Genomic DNA, 15,746 nt, shown 5'->3' on the forward strand with positions numbered 1-15,746 from the left:
ACCCCCCATGGGATGAGACTACGTCCAGACGTGCATATACTTACGCACTCCAACATCTTAGCCCCGGGCCCGGCCTCGACCAATCGAAGGGCCTGGAGGCTAGAGGATTGATACACGGACCAGATCCTTCTGGACGATCATACAAAAGTACGAGGGGCTGGCTGAAACCTCCGTGGACTGAAGGATTATCGCAACCACGTCAGCCTGCGATCCATGATGACTGGCAGAACTCCTCCGGACTTGGCAGATAGTAAGTATCTACAGTGCAACTCATTCGATTGCTCCTGCCCTCTCCATAGGATGTTGCTCATATACACGTTCAAATGACTGGTTGCCTGTGAAGCGAGCCAGCCCATATCTTGTTTGCCACAGAGGGGGGCATCAGTTCGGCGCCTGGCCACATGTAGCCAGCTTACATGCATGGTTGTCTCCAGTTGCAGGTCAATAATGCGGACCTTTCAAAGACCCACTGGCTGTCTAGATTGCCTGGCAACTGGGTCACAGGGTGTTTGGTCCGCTCGATCCGCCCCTCCGAAAGCAGACATTTCTCGACAATTATGCATGTATCTAGCCTTTGATAGGCTGCCACCCCTGTCCTGATCAGTCACTGATCCTACCTAGGCATAGGCATATGCGAATCTTCTGAGCATGTGGGGGTATTTGGTAGGATTCAGCTGAGAGAAGCCCTCAGCCGCACGCATGGATGCCCGAGCGGGAACGCCTGATTGCGTGTCTCCGAACCATTGCGAATGGATGTGCATGGCCATGAACTATTCTGTACTCTGTACTCCGTCTTTACTATCCCATGGCTCTTCCTCAATTCTCACCCCCCCCCCCCCCCCTCCCTGCTCTACAGTACGCAGGTCTTTGAGGTAAAAGAATGAGGGTTGGGGTTGGACAATACCACTGACCTCATGCTTCAGTTCGGTTCAATAGCCCTATCATACCACTACCGCTTTTACTAATATCAATTTTACTCCTATATCTGACCAAAATTTACCGCAAGTCGCCAGACGCATTCCACGCATTCATCCCACTTCATTTCCGCAAAATGAAATTCTTGCACCACTTATCAAGTCCTAACGAATCAAAGAAGTCCCACAAAAGAGCGGCCGCAACCTTTGCCTTGAACAATGGAGCAGACTACCATAAAGCGTTTGGCACACTGGCCGTTTATAACGAAGATAGTGAAGAAATCGAGCCCCTCCCAGGCGCCAGGTTCGAACCCCCTGTCCATTTCTGTGCTGTTGTTACGCATGAGCTCTAGATGACACGGGTGGTTTCAGCGACCTGGAAGAATCATTGAAAGCATACAATGATTCGGTCGATCCGGAATTCCGATTCGAGATCGAAAAGTGCACGTTTGAAAATGTCATGTCAGAACTCGATCATGCGCAAGAGGCATACACCAAAAAAGCCCGTGGGCCATCGGGGGCCTTGCGCAAGGTTGTTCGCGGTGCAGGAGATTTCTCCGACCAAATCACCCCGTGGCTCGGACTGATCCCCTCGGATTATGGCTTGGGCTTTTTGACGGCAGGGTTGACGATAATTTTCAGTGTGAGTTTTCTCTCTCATTGTGTGTCTCGCTCTGTGTTGTGTGAACTTCTTTTTCCTGTACTTGGTTCTCATTTTTTGGGGTCTATGGTTAAACAGTAGTAAGAGCCCATCTCTGACAAAAGTGAGGCAGTAGATAGCAAAGCAGAACTCGAGCAATAGGGGGAAAATCCTCGGGGCATTTAAAGATATCCCTGAGCTGATGCTCTCGGTCAAGGCACAACAGAACCAATGGGCGTCTGCCAAAGCCCTACGCGAAAGTGCCAGGGAGCTCTATGATACCGTGGCCCGGGCTCTGGCAAGTCTCATCCTCCTCCTGAATGGGAGCATGAGCCAAGAATCTCGAATCAGCAAACGGGCCCGGAAGCTCGTTGACCGGCTCTTCGCAGCAGGGAATACAGCCAAATTGATCGACGGGATCCTGGCTGGGGTCCAGAAACAGGCCCAAAGATTCCGCCAATGTCTGGACCATGTGCGAGACGACCTAGCCATCCAGACAAGAGGCGACGTGGCTTCGACCAAAGCGATTGCAGGAAGAAGCGAAACAACACTGAATGAAATGAAGCAAGACTCACAAAAGATGAATACCTGGCTGTACGAGCGGGTTCAGGAACTAGTTTCAGGCATTTGTATCCTTAATACCTTGTGCCAGAGCCTCCAAGATAACAACCCTTGCCCGTGTAGGTGCCCTCCTACCACTTACTCTTCTTGCGTTGACCAGGACAATTACTGACTCTGCATAATCACCGTAGATTATCCCACCCAGTCAGGGTCCTCACAACCACCACCGCCATACCAGCACCCGAAGCCACTTTTGAGTGACATCGAGCTCTTTGACAGCCTGGGAGTCGACCAGGAGTGCCCCTCAAACGACCTACAGATGGTGATAAAGGATATCTCACAGTTCGAGGTCTCAGCCCAGGCCCAGGCACAACAGCTTTTCGCGTCACGCCAGTTTGCCGAATGGATGGCCTCAAACCAACGCGCGACCTTGCTCGTCCATGGAAACTTCGAGACTCCCGGCCCTGGCCGGACCACCGCGCTGTCCGTTCTCTGCGCCATGTTCGCCCTCCAGCTGCACAACACCGCAGACAAAAACCACTACATCGTCCTCCACCACTTCTGCGGCCTCCACGGGAGCAGCCACTCCCAGAACGACCCCATCCCCGGACCCAATGGCCTCATCCGCTCCCTCATCACCCAGATCCTCCTCCACACAAATAACCACCAATTCAACCTCGACTTCTTCAATACGCCGGACTTCGTCGCCGAAATCAAAGCCCACTCCCTGAAAATGCTCTGCCACACCTTCAGCCAGCTCATCGAGCAACTACCCCGACACACCACCATCGTGTGCATCTTAGACGGGATATCCGAGCTTGCATCCCGGCAATGGGGGCCTGATGAATTCAGCGACGTCCTTCTTATCCTCAATCGACTTGTGACTAACCAGGCCTTAAGACCGGCGTTCAAGATCCTCTCCACTACTCCTTTCATCACCGGTGGGACATTGATCGAACAGATGCTGGGCAGCCATTATTCTCTGTGTTTGCAGCCCTGTGCGGTTTACGATGGATACGGGTTCTCGGAGAGGTCGATGCCTGGGTTGCCGGAGCAGGCGCGTCGGGAGGATTATTTTCGTAGGCAGATGCGTGCGAATCGAGAGAGGCAGATGGAGGAGGAGGATGACGATGATGATTCGGATTCGGATGAGGATGAGGATGAGGGCGGTTGGGGTGGGTAGATATTATTAACTAGAGATATAGGTATCTAATAGGCAGGCAGTCTATGAGCTGCACCGTAAGCCAGTCTGCAGATCTGTAGTCAATCATATCCTTCGAGTACAAGGTAGAAGCAATATGGGGTCAGTATATTGATAACTTTGTACACGGTATAGAATCCGTTGAGGCCTACTTTGTACAAAGTAGTACAAAGTAGATAGTCTAGGATATTCAGCGTGCGGGGCGGGAGAATATCAACCAACCAGATCCCACTCCGGTGGAGCGCGCCCAGTAGCGCAGCGGGTAGCTGCGATCTTACTGGTCGATGCCCCCCCCCCCCCCGGGGCAAGTACATAGGTATCTAGTAGGATAGATTGATTCGACTGTTCGAATCCGGGGTGTGGCCTATCTATTATTTATTCTCGTTTTCTTTTCCTTTCCTTTTTTTGGCCTATACTACTCATTGGATGACTGGTTGGTTGCTCTTCTTGTGGTGTTTTATCTATCTGGATGTTGTTTGAGACTTACTATTTACGGATTAAATCAGGGTTCTAGCTGGAAGTTAATAATGTTTCTCTCCAGCTAGTCAGCTATGTAGAGCAGCAATCAAGCAATCAATTACACACTATGAAGGATAAAGGCCGCCTTCTTCCTCTTCAGCCGCCCATATAGATTAGATTAGCTACGAATTGGTACGGTTCATTCAACCTTTCTCCTTCGCTTCACTGTTTCTATAGATAGATAACATTTCATTTATGCTATGGATTAAGGTGGGTTGACTTGGGGTTCCAAAGATTAAATCAAGTCCTGATCGTTAAGTTCAGGCTACTGATATAGCTAGCCTAACATGAATGTAAGACGCCACTCGAAGATTATCTAGCCTGTAGTGAAAACCGAACCCATCCAAGCCCACAACCATTGACACAACGACAGCCCCAACGACGCCCAAACCTGCACCGCAAGTACGATATATCTAGACAGAAAAATAGGCAAGGTAGGTAAGGGAAGTAGTAGGCAAATCAGTATGCACTTTTACCCAGTTCGATGCAACCTATGTACATCTGTACAGTAAGGTACAATAGAATACAATACAATACAATACAAGCAGGATATAGGACAGGGCAGCCAAATTGACCTTGACCGGTATGCTATCACACTACCGCCTCGTCGCTCAATAGTTCAATCAGGATCAGGAGGAGAAGGCAGGTAGCTGTTCACATTCCTCCATCATCCCTTCCGGAAAAGGGAAGGACAAAGAAGGAAGACAGCTAGACTGCAGCGAATACAACTGACAGAATGGAACGCAAGACAGGCTGGACGGAATAGATGGTAGGTAAGAACAAGCAAGGCAAGGCAAGGCAAGGAAGTGGCTAGCGGTGAGGACCTAGAACAGGCTTGATTGATGCCAGGGAATTGATCGCAAAAAGGCTCCAATAGGGTGGGTAAGTAGGTAGGTAAGGTAAGGTGAAGTAGGTTTCTTTCTGCTGCATTTGGTAGATAGTAAATAAAAGACACACACAAAAAGCCGAGAGAGAAGAGGGGGGAGCTAGGAAAGGCCAAGAAAACGGAAATGGGTCATATGAGATTGAAAAATACGAGCATCGTTAAGGGGGTGGGATGGAGAGAAAGGGCTGGTGTTGCTTGTTTACTCTTCAGCAGACTGCCCTGCGGATGATGTCGGGGGCTGCTGCGGATCAGCCGTGGTGGAAGAATTGAGACTGGGCGATTGGAGGGCCTCCGGTAACGTGAGCGGCCCTGTCAGGATGGGTGGCGCCTCCAGCTTTTGGAGTTTTTCACCCTTCAAGACCTTCTCCATTTCCTCCTTGGTTAATGTCTCGTATTCGATCAGGGCTTGGGTCAAGATTTCCAGTTCCGCCCGCCTTTCGGTCAAGATGTTGGTGGCGCGTATTCGAGCTTCCTCGACCAGACGCCGGACTTCGGATTCGATCTCCTGTTTGGTCTCCGACGACAGGCTGTCATAGTTGGTGAAGAGATCCACGTTACCCAGCTTCCCGGAGTATCCGAACTGAGTGATCAGGGTAAAGGCGGTTCGAGTGGCTGATTGAAGATCCTACGGTGCGTTAGCGATGGATACTTTTGCCACAATAAGAAACTTCAGCTTACCGCCGTGATGCCGCTGGTGACTTTGTCGTAGCCATATATGAGCTCCTCAGCGACCCTACCACCCATGGAAACATCAATATCCGAGAGGTATTCCGTGTAGTCCTTCGAAACCATATCCATCTCGGGCAAGAAATGCGTCGAACCCAGAGACATACCGCGAGGGATGATGGTGATCTTGTAAAGCGGCGTAGAAGCCGGCGAGAAGTAAGCAACAAGAGCGTGGCCGGCCTCGTGGTATGCCGTTTTGAGCTTATCCTTGTCCTGGACAAACCGGCTCTTGGACTCAGCACCCATGATGATCCTGTCCTTGGCCCAGTCGAAGTCCTTCGGCCCGACCTTGAACTTCTTGTTTCGGCTGGCATACACGGCAGCCTGGTTAACGAGATTTTCCAAGTCGGCACCGGAGAAGCCCGGAGTACCACGGGCAATTACCGCAATATCAACATCCGTGCTGATCTGGACCTCCTTCATGTGATGCTTGAGAATATCCATACGTCCACGGACGTCGGGGAGATTGACAGCGACCTTGCGGTCGAAGCGACCAGGGCGCGTCAGAGCCTTGTCCAGCAGTTGAGGGAAATTGGTAGCGGCAATGATAATCACGCCGGTAGACTGCGAGAAGCCATCGAGTTCGGTAAGAAGCTGGTTCAGGGTTTGCTTGACATAAGCGGCATCCTTGTCGTTTCTCCTGGCACCAATGGCATCCAGTTCGTCGATGAAGATGATGGCAGGCGACTTGCTCCGAGCTTGTGTAAACAGTTCACGAACACGCTTGGCTCCAACTCCCACGTATACCTCATCGAATTCTGAGCCAGACATGTAGAAGAAAGGGACACCCGCCTCTCCGGCCACGGCACGAGCAAGCAAGGTCTTTCCGGTACCAGGAGGGCCGACCAGGAGAACACCCTTAGGCAGCTTACCACCAAGAGAAGAGAAGCGCTCAGGGTTCAACAGGAACTCAACGAGTTCCTGAAGCTCTTCCTTGGCTTCATCGCAACCGTGCACATCACTGAAGCGGACAGTTTGCTGCTGAGGTTGAGCTTCATTCGTCGGTGCGCCCTTTAGATTCTTCAACATGCCGGATGTCTCGATCAAGAATTGCAAAGCAGCACCGATCGTATACCAGAGAAACACCATCCATACCAGAACCTTCATCCATCGGAAGATGTGGCTGGTCTTCGACTCCTCCACAACCACGTACAGCGGAGCATCTTTCGCCCCGGTGCCACTTTGCGTTGTTGCAGTCGATGCAGGCTTTCCATTACGAACCTGAGTTGCGACAGCCTCGCCGATTGTTTGCAGATGTTCAGGACTCATGGGCTGGTTGGGGCCTGGGGCGGTTGACGTGGGACCCAGTACACCGGCGCGCTGCAATGCCTGCGTGTAGAGTTGAGCCGTGACTGCGTTACTGGCGAAATGACCGCAGTTGTGCCGTTCAATAACAATCGAGGGCATATTGGCACGGAGAAGAGCCTGGTAGAAAGCATTTTGGGCGTTCGCGCTGTTGGGGTTGTTGGTGGCAGTTTTCTCCTTCTGGGCCAAGAGATTGTGAGAGGGACCTCCAAACACAAAGCGCTGCTGCTGTAACCGAGAGAGGCCATTGACCTTGGGCGCCGGGCGAAGACGGTTCATAGGTGTAGTTAACGTAGAGTAAGACCGGGTAGACGACGAGGGAAGACGGTGGGTCGCAAGTGACGGGGTCGCCCACATTGTTGGTTCTGGAATTGGGACACAAATCAGCATAAATCTATCATGCACACTATTCCCCAGATAGAGTTGGATATTTACCACAGTACAAGGAACGAGCCCATCCACTTCGCAGAGGCGTGCCGAAAATGCTCGAGTTCAAAGCTTCCGAAGACACCGCGGTCAGGCATTCCGGTAGCGGGAGAGTGTTTGGTACCTGCGAGGGTATCAATATGTCGGCCCCCGATCCAATATCAACCGACGGGGAACAGCATACCGTTGAAGTCGCAATCGTGCGCTGGGGAGCGGTATGCCCGGCGTTCTTCCACGGCGCATTCAGCAGTTTTGACATTGAAGGCCACAGATCCGATGTTACAGCCCCAAGGCTCTGCCGCGCAGGAAGTAGTTAGCGGGATCTAGTCTGTGAGGGGGAGGGGCGAACAGATGGTCCTCACCGGCCTGGGTATCGGAGCTTGGAAGGCCATGGTTGTCCGAAGCACAGCGGCACTTGGCCGCAAGGGTGATGAAAATGGCCCTTTGATAAGATGTACAGCGAGCGAGGGTTGGCAATAAAAATGGATTAATCTTTAGTCGGGATGTATGCCATCCCCGACCACTTCCAGAGGTTGTTTGGATGGGGATGGGGAGGAGATGGGGAGTTGCGGAGGGGAGAAGAAGCAGGAGGCCAAACCAATGACGACGCCCGCTGGTTGGTTCCTCGCGCGGCGGCGAAATTCGCCCGACCCGGTGCCACTCTGGCTACTGGCGCCGCCCGTAGTGATGCCTCAGGCCGCAACGTCGGATTCCGCCCGGTTCGCCGGCTTTCCCCCGCCCGACCGCATTCTAGAACTACTGCTAGAAGGCATATTCACGATGCTGTCGATGGCTACGTGCAGCCAGATCGGACCTGTCTAGATATGCCTTGACTTGCACTTGCGCCATCGGAATCCTGCATGCCATCCTGCCATCCTGCCATCCCGCGTACAGTAGTACCGTATCCGCGGTACCGTACAACATGTTGTCGTTGCCTGTTTCGCCATCCGTGGTTCAATCGGATCCCCGATGACTAGAAGAACTCTCATCATCGACGGACTGACCTCACCGAGTCGCAGGACGACGTTCCTTCCCTGCCGGCCATATAACTGGCCACCTGCGCCAGGCGCGTTCACAACCCAGCGGCTGCTTAAGTGTTTCTTGGCGGATCTGCATTGAAGCTCGATCCTGGACGGCGTTTCCCAGACCTGGCGACGCACAGAGCCTCGAATAATATGCTCCGGGGCCTCCTTCGGTTGCCCCACGCCGGCGATGTCCACGAAGGTCATTTTTCTCATGGGCGCGCCCACGTCACGGAGCCTCCAGTGGGATGAAGAGCAGTTGCTCAGTGCACCGATAGCCCCGTTCCACGGTCTAGATATCCTACCTGAAGGGGACTGGCCGTTCCCCGATACCCAGCCGGTGAAATGGAGGCTATTGCAGGACCTGGGCGCCCCGACGCTGCAGCCTGAGATCTACGAGTGGAAACCCAGTGCAGACGCTCGCTTCTTGACCACCTGGGATCTCGCCGGGTCGAAGATGATCTCGGACACTTCAGCGCTGTCCCAATTCTACGACCACTCCTTCACCGTTCATGAAACGTCGGAGATCTCGACCCCAGGAGTTTATCCTGGGGACTCCATGCAAGGTAGTGGGTTATGGACGGACAGCGCCGGGACCTCCTTCGCGACCAGCAGCGAGAAAGACGGCCTGACCCCAGGGTTCCCCATCCAAGGCCCTCTCACCGATCTCCGGGATATTCCCACGGCCGCATACCTGACCTCGATTGTGCCGCAGACGATGACGGTGAATCTCATTGTGGCGGTCCTAACTGTCAACGCTCCGCGCCGGGTCGTGACACGGCAGTGGAGGAGGGAATTCGACCTGATTGAGGTGGTGGTGGGGGATGATACAAGGAGCGGGTTTGGGGTTACGTTCTGGCTCCCAGTTGCGGATCATGAGGACAAGGACGGCGACTGCGACGGCGACGGCGACGCACTGGGCAAGACTCTAGCGAGTCTGCGCCCACGGGACATTGTTCTGATGCGCATGGTAGGACTGGGCTCCTTCCGGGAACGGGTGTACGGGCAGAGTCTCAGGAAGGGGATCACGAAGGTCGACCTACTGCACCGCCAGCGGGTCGATGTAACGGACGCAGGCGGACTTTACAGCGCGAAGCGACTGCGAGAAATGCAGCAGCAAATGCAGCAGGACCCTGGCGCCAAGAGCGACGACGATGTGCCGATGTTGAAGGCGAGCAAGGTGCGCGAGTGGATCAGGAGATGGGCCCCGGATGCGGCAGGCGGTGAGGGGGGCCGGGGAGGCCTCGCACGTGGCCCGGCTGGAAATAGCAGCAGTGGCGGCCTCCATCGGCTGCCCCCGGACACGCAGGAATGACTTCCTGGAGGTCGGGGATGTTTTAGGTGGTAGTGGTATACGTCGGTATATGCAAGGTTGGAAGATCATCTCTCACTTGCAGTTCTGAGGGACTTCTGAAACCCGGCACCAATCTCTTTAGTCTCTATATAGAAGTATGTATATGCGACCAAGTACAACCAGGTATCTCGATGTACTCCGTAAAATTGCATCCGTGGAAATGGCCAGTATGTCTGCGGGGGCGGACCAAGAATGGTGACAACCTCGCCCCCAGCGGGTGATCAGGAGACACCGCAGTGACGGATGCTTATCCAGCCTGCATACACCAGACTTGCCTCCCACCGCTGTGCGACGTCGTGCTAACTCTAAGGAGGGGATGCAACCCGACAGGTGAGTGGGAGGCCATCGGGAGGGAGGTCGATCCCACGGGCCTGGATGGAGTATCGTTGAGTTGGTAAGGCCGTGTTTCAAGCTGTATGATTGCGAGGCCAATTTCGGGGGCAATTCCCAGAGGGTGATCCGATGCGATGCAGTCTGTCGCAGGTATTGGTACAATACTTAATTCAGGGGCAAAAGCCCCACGCCGCACCTGATCGGACCAGTCCTGTCGCCCGAACGGTTCTAGGCCCGCAACCAGCAATACGCACCGCCTGTACGGGGGCGGTACCAAGTTACGGCCGGCAGAGAATTCTTGGGGGTGGTGACCACCCCCCGTGGCGGCCGCAAACGTGCACCCCCCGAATCGTGGGCGTTCAGTGGCCCGGTCCCTAGACCACCGCCAAACACTGTAAGGCTGCGACCGTTCCCAAATCAGGGGTCCGTACACGTCGGGAAGTGGTAACGTACTCCCATTACGGCCCGCTCTCCCCGAATCAATCGCAACGCCAGGTGTCTCCTGGCTCACTCACTCGCTCGCTCTCTTATAAACCATCCGTCATTTTCCTTCCCTCTTTCTCCCCTTTGTCTGAGACCATTTCAATCGATCGATCTAATCTGTCCTGCCATCCTCCCCCTCGGTTCCCCTTGGGTCTTGCTTTGCTTCTCCAGCTTCGACACACTCTCTCCCCCTCCTCCGCGGGCTCTCTTTATCTGTTCCTCCACCTGTCCATCTCTTGCTCCGGTCACTCGTTTGGAGCAAGCCCCTCCCTCCCGATCCCCCTACCACCAACTAACCCCCCCTCACAACCATCATGAAGGGTACGTCCTGGGTATCCCCTCGTGTTGGCAGAGCCATCCAATGCGCCCGTGGCCATTCGACTGACCTTCTATATATAGCCCTCATTCTTGTCGGAGGCTTCGGTACCCGTCTGCGTCCTTTGGTGCGTCGATTCCCCCGCCGATGATCGTGACGTCGAACATACCTGTCGATCTCGATGCTTGGAACCCATCCCCCCAGACTGACCGCAATGCGCTCCTTAGACCTTGACCCTTCCCAAGCCCTTGGTGGAATTCGCCAACCGGCCCATGATCCTGCACCAAGTCGAGAGCTTGGCTGCTGCGGGTGTCACAGATATCGTCCTGGCTGTCAACTACCGCCCGGATGTGATGGTTTCGGCCCTGAAGAAGGTACACTTGTCCTATCTACACGAAACAAAGATGGCGCATGCTCATTCCAATTGTCGCAACTAGTACGAAGAGATCTACAATGTCAGAATTGAATTCTCCGTTGAAACCGAACCCCTGGGCACGGCGGGTCCCCTGAAGCTGGCGGAGAAGATCCTGGGCAAGGACGACAGTCCTTTCTTTGTTCTCAACTCCGACATCATCTGCGACTTCCCCTTCAAGCAGCTGGCCGAGTTCCACAAGAACCACGGCAACGAGGGAACCATTGTCGTCACCAAGGTCGATGAGCCGTCCAAGTACGGTGTCGTCGTCCACAAGCCCAACCACCCCACGCGCATCGACCGTTTCGTCGAGAAGCCCGTCGAGTTCGTCGGCAACCGCATCAACGCTGGTATCTACATCCTGAACCCCAGCGTGCTGAACCGGATCGAGCTGCGCCCCACCTCCATCGAGCAGGAGACGTTCCCCGCCATCGTCAAGGATGGCCAGCTGCACTCCTTTGATCTGGAGGGCTTCTGGATGGACGTGGGCCAGCCCAAGGATTTCCTGAGCGGCACCTGTCTCTACCTCACCTCCCTCGCGAAGCGCAACTCCAAGCTGCTCGCGCCCCACAGCGAGCCCTACGTGTACGGCGGAAATGTCATGGTCGACCCCTCCGCCAAGATTGGCAAGAACTGCCGCATCGGGCCCAATGTCGTGATCGGCCCTAACGTCGTGGTCGGCGACGGTGTGCGCCTGCAGCGCTGTGTGCTGATGGAGAACAGCAAGGTCAAGGACCACGCGTGGGTCAAGTCGACCATCGTGGGCTGGAACAGCTCCGTGGGCCGCTGGGCTCGCCTGGAGAACGTGACGGTGCTGGGTGACGATGTCACCATCGCCGACGAAGTCTACGTCAACGGTGGCTCGATCCTGCCCCACAAGAGCATCAAGCAGAACGTTGATGGTAAGCCAACCCTCCTGCGTGTGATGAAAACGTTACTAACGATGCTCGCGACAGTTCCTGCTATCATCATGTAATCCCTCCTCTTCACGTTGACACGCCCTCCACCCTCGATATAAACCCCCATATCTCAAAACCGCCATGCATAGAAACCGGAGTTGATTGCCTCTTTGTTGCTTCCGAGCAGTGAGAACCCCGCGCGGGTTCTGGTCAAGAACACGGGACTCTGCTTGGATACGCTGCGGTCTTAACCTCCCGAACAATCTCCCTTCTCGCCCCGTGCGTCCTTACATTCGTCTCGCTCGCCCGTGTCCGCATGCTAGAGACCTTGATGGTAGAAGCGTGTCTGATTCGGGCTCCCCTTACAGCCTCATAATCTCTCCCCCCCCTCCCCACCTTCCTCCCTCCTTCCCTCCCTCGTGATGCTTGTTGCTGCTGTGTTGCTGCCGACCAGTCAGTCAACCCTTTGGCCTGCTTGCTGCCTTTTCTCTTATTCACCCTTTTCTCCTTTTCTTTCTTTTCCTACGACGCTGCCTGTCATCCAGCGTCGTTGCTTTTCTTTTCCTTTTCCCTTTTTCTCTTTACCGCTGAGACGTTTTCTTGACGCTTCTTCGTTTTTTTTTTTCTATCTTCTGTTTTCCTGGGGAATGGCGAGCACATGGACTAATACTCTATCTGATTTTAATGACGTATGTGGACATGGGTTAAAGGAATGTAAATACGGGAGGCAGGAATTAAAAAAAGAATACCATCATGCTTTGATTACCTACAGTATCTTACCTATGCTGCTATACTATACACATTACATTATTTGTCTAGTTCTATGAGCTGCTTGTTGTACAATGAACATGTTGCTGTACACTGCCCTTCCATCCATCCATCACTCACTCACTCACTCACTCACTCATACCAACCACACTCATTGATCAACCCTGACTTACACTCACTCACTCAGCCTTCCCCTCCTCGCGATCCAAAACCCCCTCCCACACCCCTCTCAACTCCTCCATCTGCCTCCAACACTCCCTCCCCAAGACCTCAAACTCGACCTTCTCGTGCGCTGTCAAATCCTTCATCCCGCGCTTCCTCCTCCTGACTCGATCCGCCTCCACCACAGCGCCCCCAACCACGCCCCCATGCCCCCACCCATCTATCTCCGTCGACGCCGCACAATCCCTGCCCACCCGATCCGTCGAACTCCCCCACTTGACCCTCCCCCCTCCATTCGCGCGATACGGGCCCTCCGCATCATCCAGCACACTCTGCTTCGACCCAGCCACCCACGCGGGCGCACACGCCCCGACATACGTCCACATGGTATGCCAGGGCGAGCCGATCCAGCGGGCCATCCAGAACGCGCAGAGCATGAGGTAGAACAGCGGCCACGCGAGCGGGAGGATCCCCGTGCCGCAGATGCCGGGGTGCGTGAGGTAGATGTTTGGCATGGGGCCTTCTTCTCCTTCTTCCTTATCATCGCTCTGACCGTCCGCAGTGCAAAAGCTCTTCACCCATGGTTTCGAACCGTCCAGATCAGCTGTCAAGGCCAACACATCCGTCAGGGTCTTCGACGACTCATACGAGACCTTTGTTCTCAGACCCTGCAGATCATTCACGTCGAAATGCGCCAGCGTGGCCTCCAGACTGGATACCCAGATGATCCGGCCGGGGGATTCGGGGCTGTTGTTGCGCAGCAAAGGCATCAGATTGTGGCAGAGCATGTAGTGGCCGAAGACGTTGGCGGTGAAGATGGATCCCAGACGGGGTTCACTGCCACTGCCACTGCCACTAGTCTGCACCGGCGCCAGCACCCCCTTCGGCGCAACCTTATGCTCGAACCACGAAACACTATGCACGAGATCGGTACAGACGGCCCAGATGGCGCGCGGCCAGTCGATGCTCGTCCAGCCGCCGATGCCGGCGTTCAGGACGACGGAGTCGAGTTTCGGGATCGTGGCTGCGAGACGGCGGGCGAGCAGACGCGTCGAGAGCAGGTTGTGCAGGTCCAGGGTTTCGGGGTGCAGGGTGATGCGCGAGGAGGAGGCGGGCGACGGGTGCGTGGTGTGCAGGTGCGTTTGTAGACGGCGGAGCGTGTCGCTCGCTTTGTTGGCGCTTCGTGTGGTGAAGATTATAGTTAGGGTGGAGGGCGAGGGCGAGGGGGCGGTTTGGAGGAGGAATTCGTCGATGAGGCGGCAGCAGATTGAGAAGCCGAGGCCGCTGTTGGGGGGGTTAGTTGGTGGTTAGTTGGTGGTGGGGGTGTTTGGGGGAGAGGTACGTGTTTGCGCCGGTGACCAGGTGGTAGACATTGTTGTCGAGGTCCTCCTGTGTGGGTTTGGCCATGGCGATGGGGAGATTCAGTCAATTGGACCGATTGTTTGGCTGAAGTGAAGCAATCGAGGAAAACAATCCCGCGACTTCACCGACTCCGACGCGCTTATGTAAGGCGTGTATCGCGCGCGGGTCAGGGTCAGGTGATGGGGTGGGAGGGTTGATGGCATCAGCATCATCTGGATGCATGTTATGTTGGAATATTGTGGTCAAGATGTGGGGGACTTGTCTTCGAGACTATCAATATCAACATGCTCGTCTGAAGCTCACCCAAGCAAGTGTGTAGTATGCAAAGAACACACTCCTCTCTACAGAGTGAAACCCCCCCCCCACATCTATACCGAACCACCCCACATCTCCCAGACCATCCGATCTATACAACTAACAACTCACCAGCTTCCAGACCCAAAGACATCAACCCAGAATACATTCACAGACCCTCACTCCAATCCCTGCATTCACTAGCAGAAACTACCCACAATTCTGGGAATAGAATCCCCGAATCCCCCTACAGCAGTCAGCACAGCCCAACAATGCAACCATCTGCATCGCTGACAAACCAATATATCTATCTATCTTCCAGTCTCATCCAACCCACAACACAGCATAATCCACTCACCCTCGCCACAAACCGAAGTGACCTCGTCAGTACCTTCCAGAGACAATCACCCCCTGACCCAACCAGACCCAATTGTCCTTCACCACTCACCCCCGACCCCACCAACCAAATCGCCCGCCAACCCTCGTATCTCGTATCCTCTTCCACCACCACCACCACCACCACCACCATCACCAACTACCTAACCAGCTACCTAAATATATACAGCGCAGTCACACACCATAGGTAGGTAAGGAGGTAGAATAACCCGAAAGAAGAAGAAGAAGAAGATGATGATGATGATGATGACGATGACGATGATGCGGCTTTATTCCCCAAACAAGCCTCGGTGTGGGTATGATGCTACCACCACGAACTCAAGCTTTCCACCCACTCCGCTCACCAGATGTGAGATGTGAGACGTGAGATCATCTTGCACGTTACGTTACAAGGCGCGCAGGAGATGTAAGCCATAGAAACCTGTCCATAGAGCGAGGGACAGCTGGTCTTACTTACTGTACTCTGTACTCAGTCTGTACTGGGGGCGGGTCTAGTCGGCTACAGTGGGAAGGGTGGGCTGAGGGGGGGCGAAGTTAATAAATGCGAGGGTATGTATGATGGCGTAGATTGGGTGGATGGATAGGCAGGTAGGCAGGTAGGTAGGTAAGTAGGTAAGTAGATAAATGGGTATGGAAGAGGTGAGCAGGAAAAGAAGAAGAAAGTCTATTTGATTAAATGAGGGAGATGGGTATTGCAGGATCGGTGATGCATGAAGAAGGGGGTGTGGGTGTGGGTGTGGTGGTAGTGGTACTAATCATGTCCGTGA

The 15,746-nt window shown here is 54.3% G+C and overlaps 6 protein-coding genes across 6 annotated transcripts; 4 read left to right on the plus strand and 2 right to left on the minus strand.

The window, feature by feature from the left end:
* The first annotated feature begins 848 nt into the window (after window positions 1–848).
* Window positions 849–3,363, plus strand: BO70DRAFT_427502 (uncharacterized protein). The gene is made up of 4 exons (XM_025547890.1): window positions 849–1,218; window positions 1,287–1,557; window positions 1,691–2,234; window positions 2,307–3,363. The coding sequence occupies exons 1-4, from the start codon at window positions 1,052–1,054 to the stop codon at window positions 3,296–3,298; spliced, it is 1,974 nt and encodes a 657-aa protein (XP_025401463.1). The 5' UTR covers window positions 849–1,051; the 3' UTR covers window positions 3,299–3,363.
* A 1,557-nt stretch (window positions 3,364–4,920) lies between these two features.
* Window positions 4,921–7,570, minus strand: BO70DRAFT_287668 (i-AAA protease YME1; the record flags this gene model as incomplete). The annotated part of the gene is made up of 4 exons (XM_025539249.1): window positions 4,921–5,346; window positions 5,400–7,117; window positions 7,188–7,473; window positions 7,541–7,570. 4 exons carry the CDS (start codon window positions 7,568–7,570, stop codon window positions 4,921–4,923), a joined length of 2,460 nt encoding a protein of 819 aa, XP_025401464.1.
* Window positions 7,571–7,977: 407 nt separating this feature from the next.
* Window positions 7,978–9,737, plus strand: BO70DRAFT_360187 (uncharacterized protein). Its single transcript, XM_025542722.1, has one exon. The coding sequence runs from the start codon at window positions 8,415–8,417 to the stop codon at window positions 9,513–9,515; it is 1,101 nt and encodes a 366-aa protein (XP_025401465.1). The 5' UTR covers window positions 7,978–8,414; the 3' UTR covers window positions 9,516–9,737.
* Window positions 9,738–10,684: 947 nt separating this feature from the next.
* Window positions 10,685–12,074, plus strand: BO70DRAFT_394467 (mannose-1-phosphate guanyltransferase; the record flags this gene model as incomplete). The annotated part of the gene is made up of 5 exons (XM_025546466.1): window positions 10,685–10,691; window positions 10,770–10,813; window positions 10,914–11,060; window positions 11,124–12,000; window positions 12,055–12,074. The coding sequence occupies 5 exons, from the start codon at window positions 10,685–10,687 to the stop codon at window positions 12,072–12,074; spliced, it is 1,095 nt and encodes a 364-aa protein (XP_025401466.1).
* A 661-nt stretch (window positions 12,075–12,735) lies between these two features.
* On the minus strand, window positions 12,736–14,587 carry BO70DRAFT_385854 (3-keto-steroid reductase). The gene is made up of 2 exons (XM_025545773.1): window positions 14,270–14,587; window positions 12,736–14,211 (listed from the first exon to the last, which is right to left on the minus strand). Exons 1-2 carry the CDS (start codon window positions 14,332–14,334, stop codon window positions 12,945–12,947), a joined length of 1,332 nt encoding a protein of 443 aa, XP_025401467.1. The 5' UTR covers window positions 14,335–14,587; the 3' UTR covers window positions 12,736–12,944.
* On the plus strand, window positions 14,472–15,540 carry BO70DRAFT_197171 (uncharacterized protein). The gene has a single exon (XM_025538561.1). The coding sequence runs from the start codon at window positions 14,610–14,612 to the stop codon at window positions 15,168–15,170; it is 561 nt and encodes a 186-aa protein (XP_025401468.1). The 5' UTR covers window positions 14,472–14,609; the 3' UTR covers window positions 15,171–15,540.
* Window positions 15,541–15,746: the final 206 nt, after the last annotated feature.

The sequence above is a fragment of the Aspergillus heteromorphus genome, assembly GCF_003184545.1.
Source record: "Aspergillus heteromorphus CBS 117.55 chromosome Unknown BO70scaffold_6, whole genome shotgun sequence".
Classification (NCBI taxonomy): Eukaryota; Fungi; Ascomycota; class Eurotiomycetes; order Eurotiales; family Aspergillaceae; genus Aspergillus; species Aspergillus heteromorphus.

Coding starts and splice junctions, on each gene's coding strand:
- BO70DRAFT_427502 (XM_025547890.1), top strand. CDS start 1,052: ATGAAATTCTTGCACCACTTATCAAGTCCTAACGAATCAAAGAAGTCC. Junction 1,219..1,286: donor GAGCCCCTCCCAGGCGCCAG/GTTCGAACCCCC, acceptor GGGTGGTTTCAG/CGACCTGGAAGAATCATTGA. Junction 1,558..1,690: donor GGTTGACGATAATTTTCAGT/GTGAGTTTTCTC, acceptor GTGAGGCAGTAG/ATAGCAAAGCAGAACTCGAG.
- BO70DRAFT_360187 (XM_025542722.1), top strand. CDS start 8,415: ATGGGCGCGCCCACGTCACGGAGCCTCCAGTGGGATGAAGAGCAGTTG.
- BO70DRAFT_385854 (XM_025545773.1), bottom strand. CDS start 14,334: ATGGCCAAACCCACACAGGAGGACCTCGACAACAATGTCTACCACCTG. Junction 14,212..14,269: donor CTGGTCACCGGCGCAAACAC/GTACCTCTCCCC, acceptor CCCCCCCAACAG/CGGCCTCGGCTTCTCAATCT.
- BO70DRAFT_197171 (XM_025538561.1), top strand. CDS start 14,610: ATGCAAAGAACACACTCCTCTCTACAGAGTGAAACCCCCCCCCCACAT.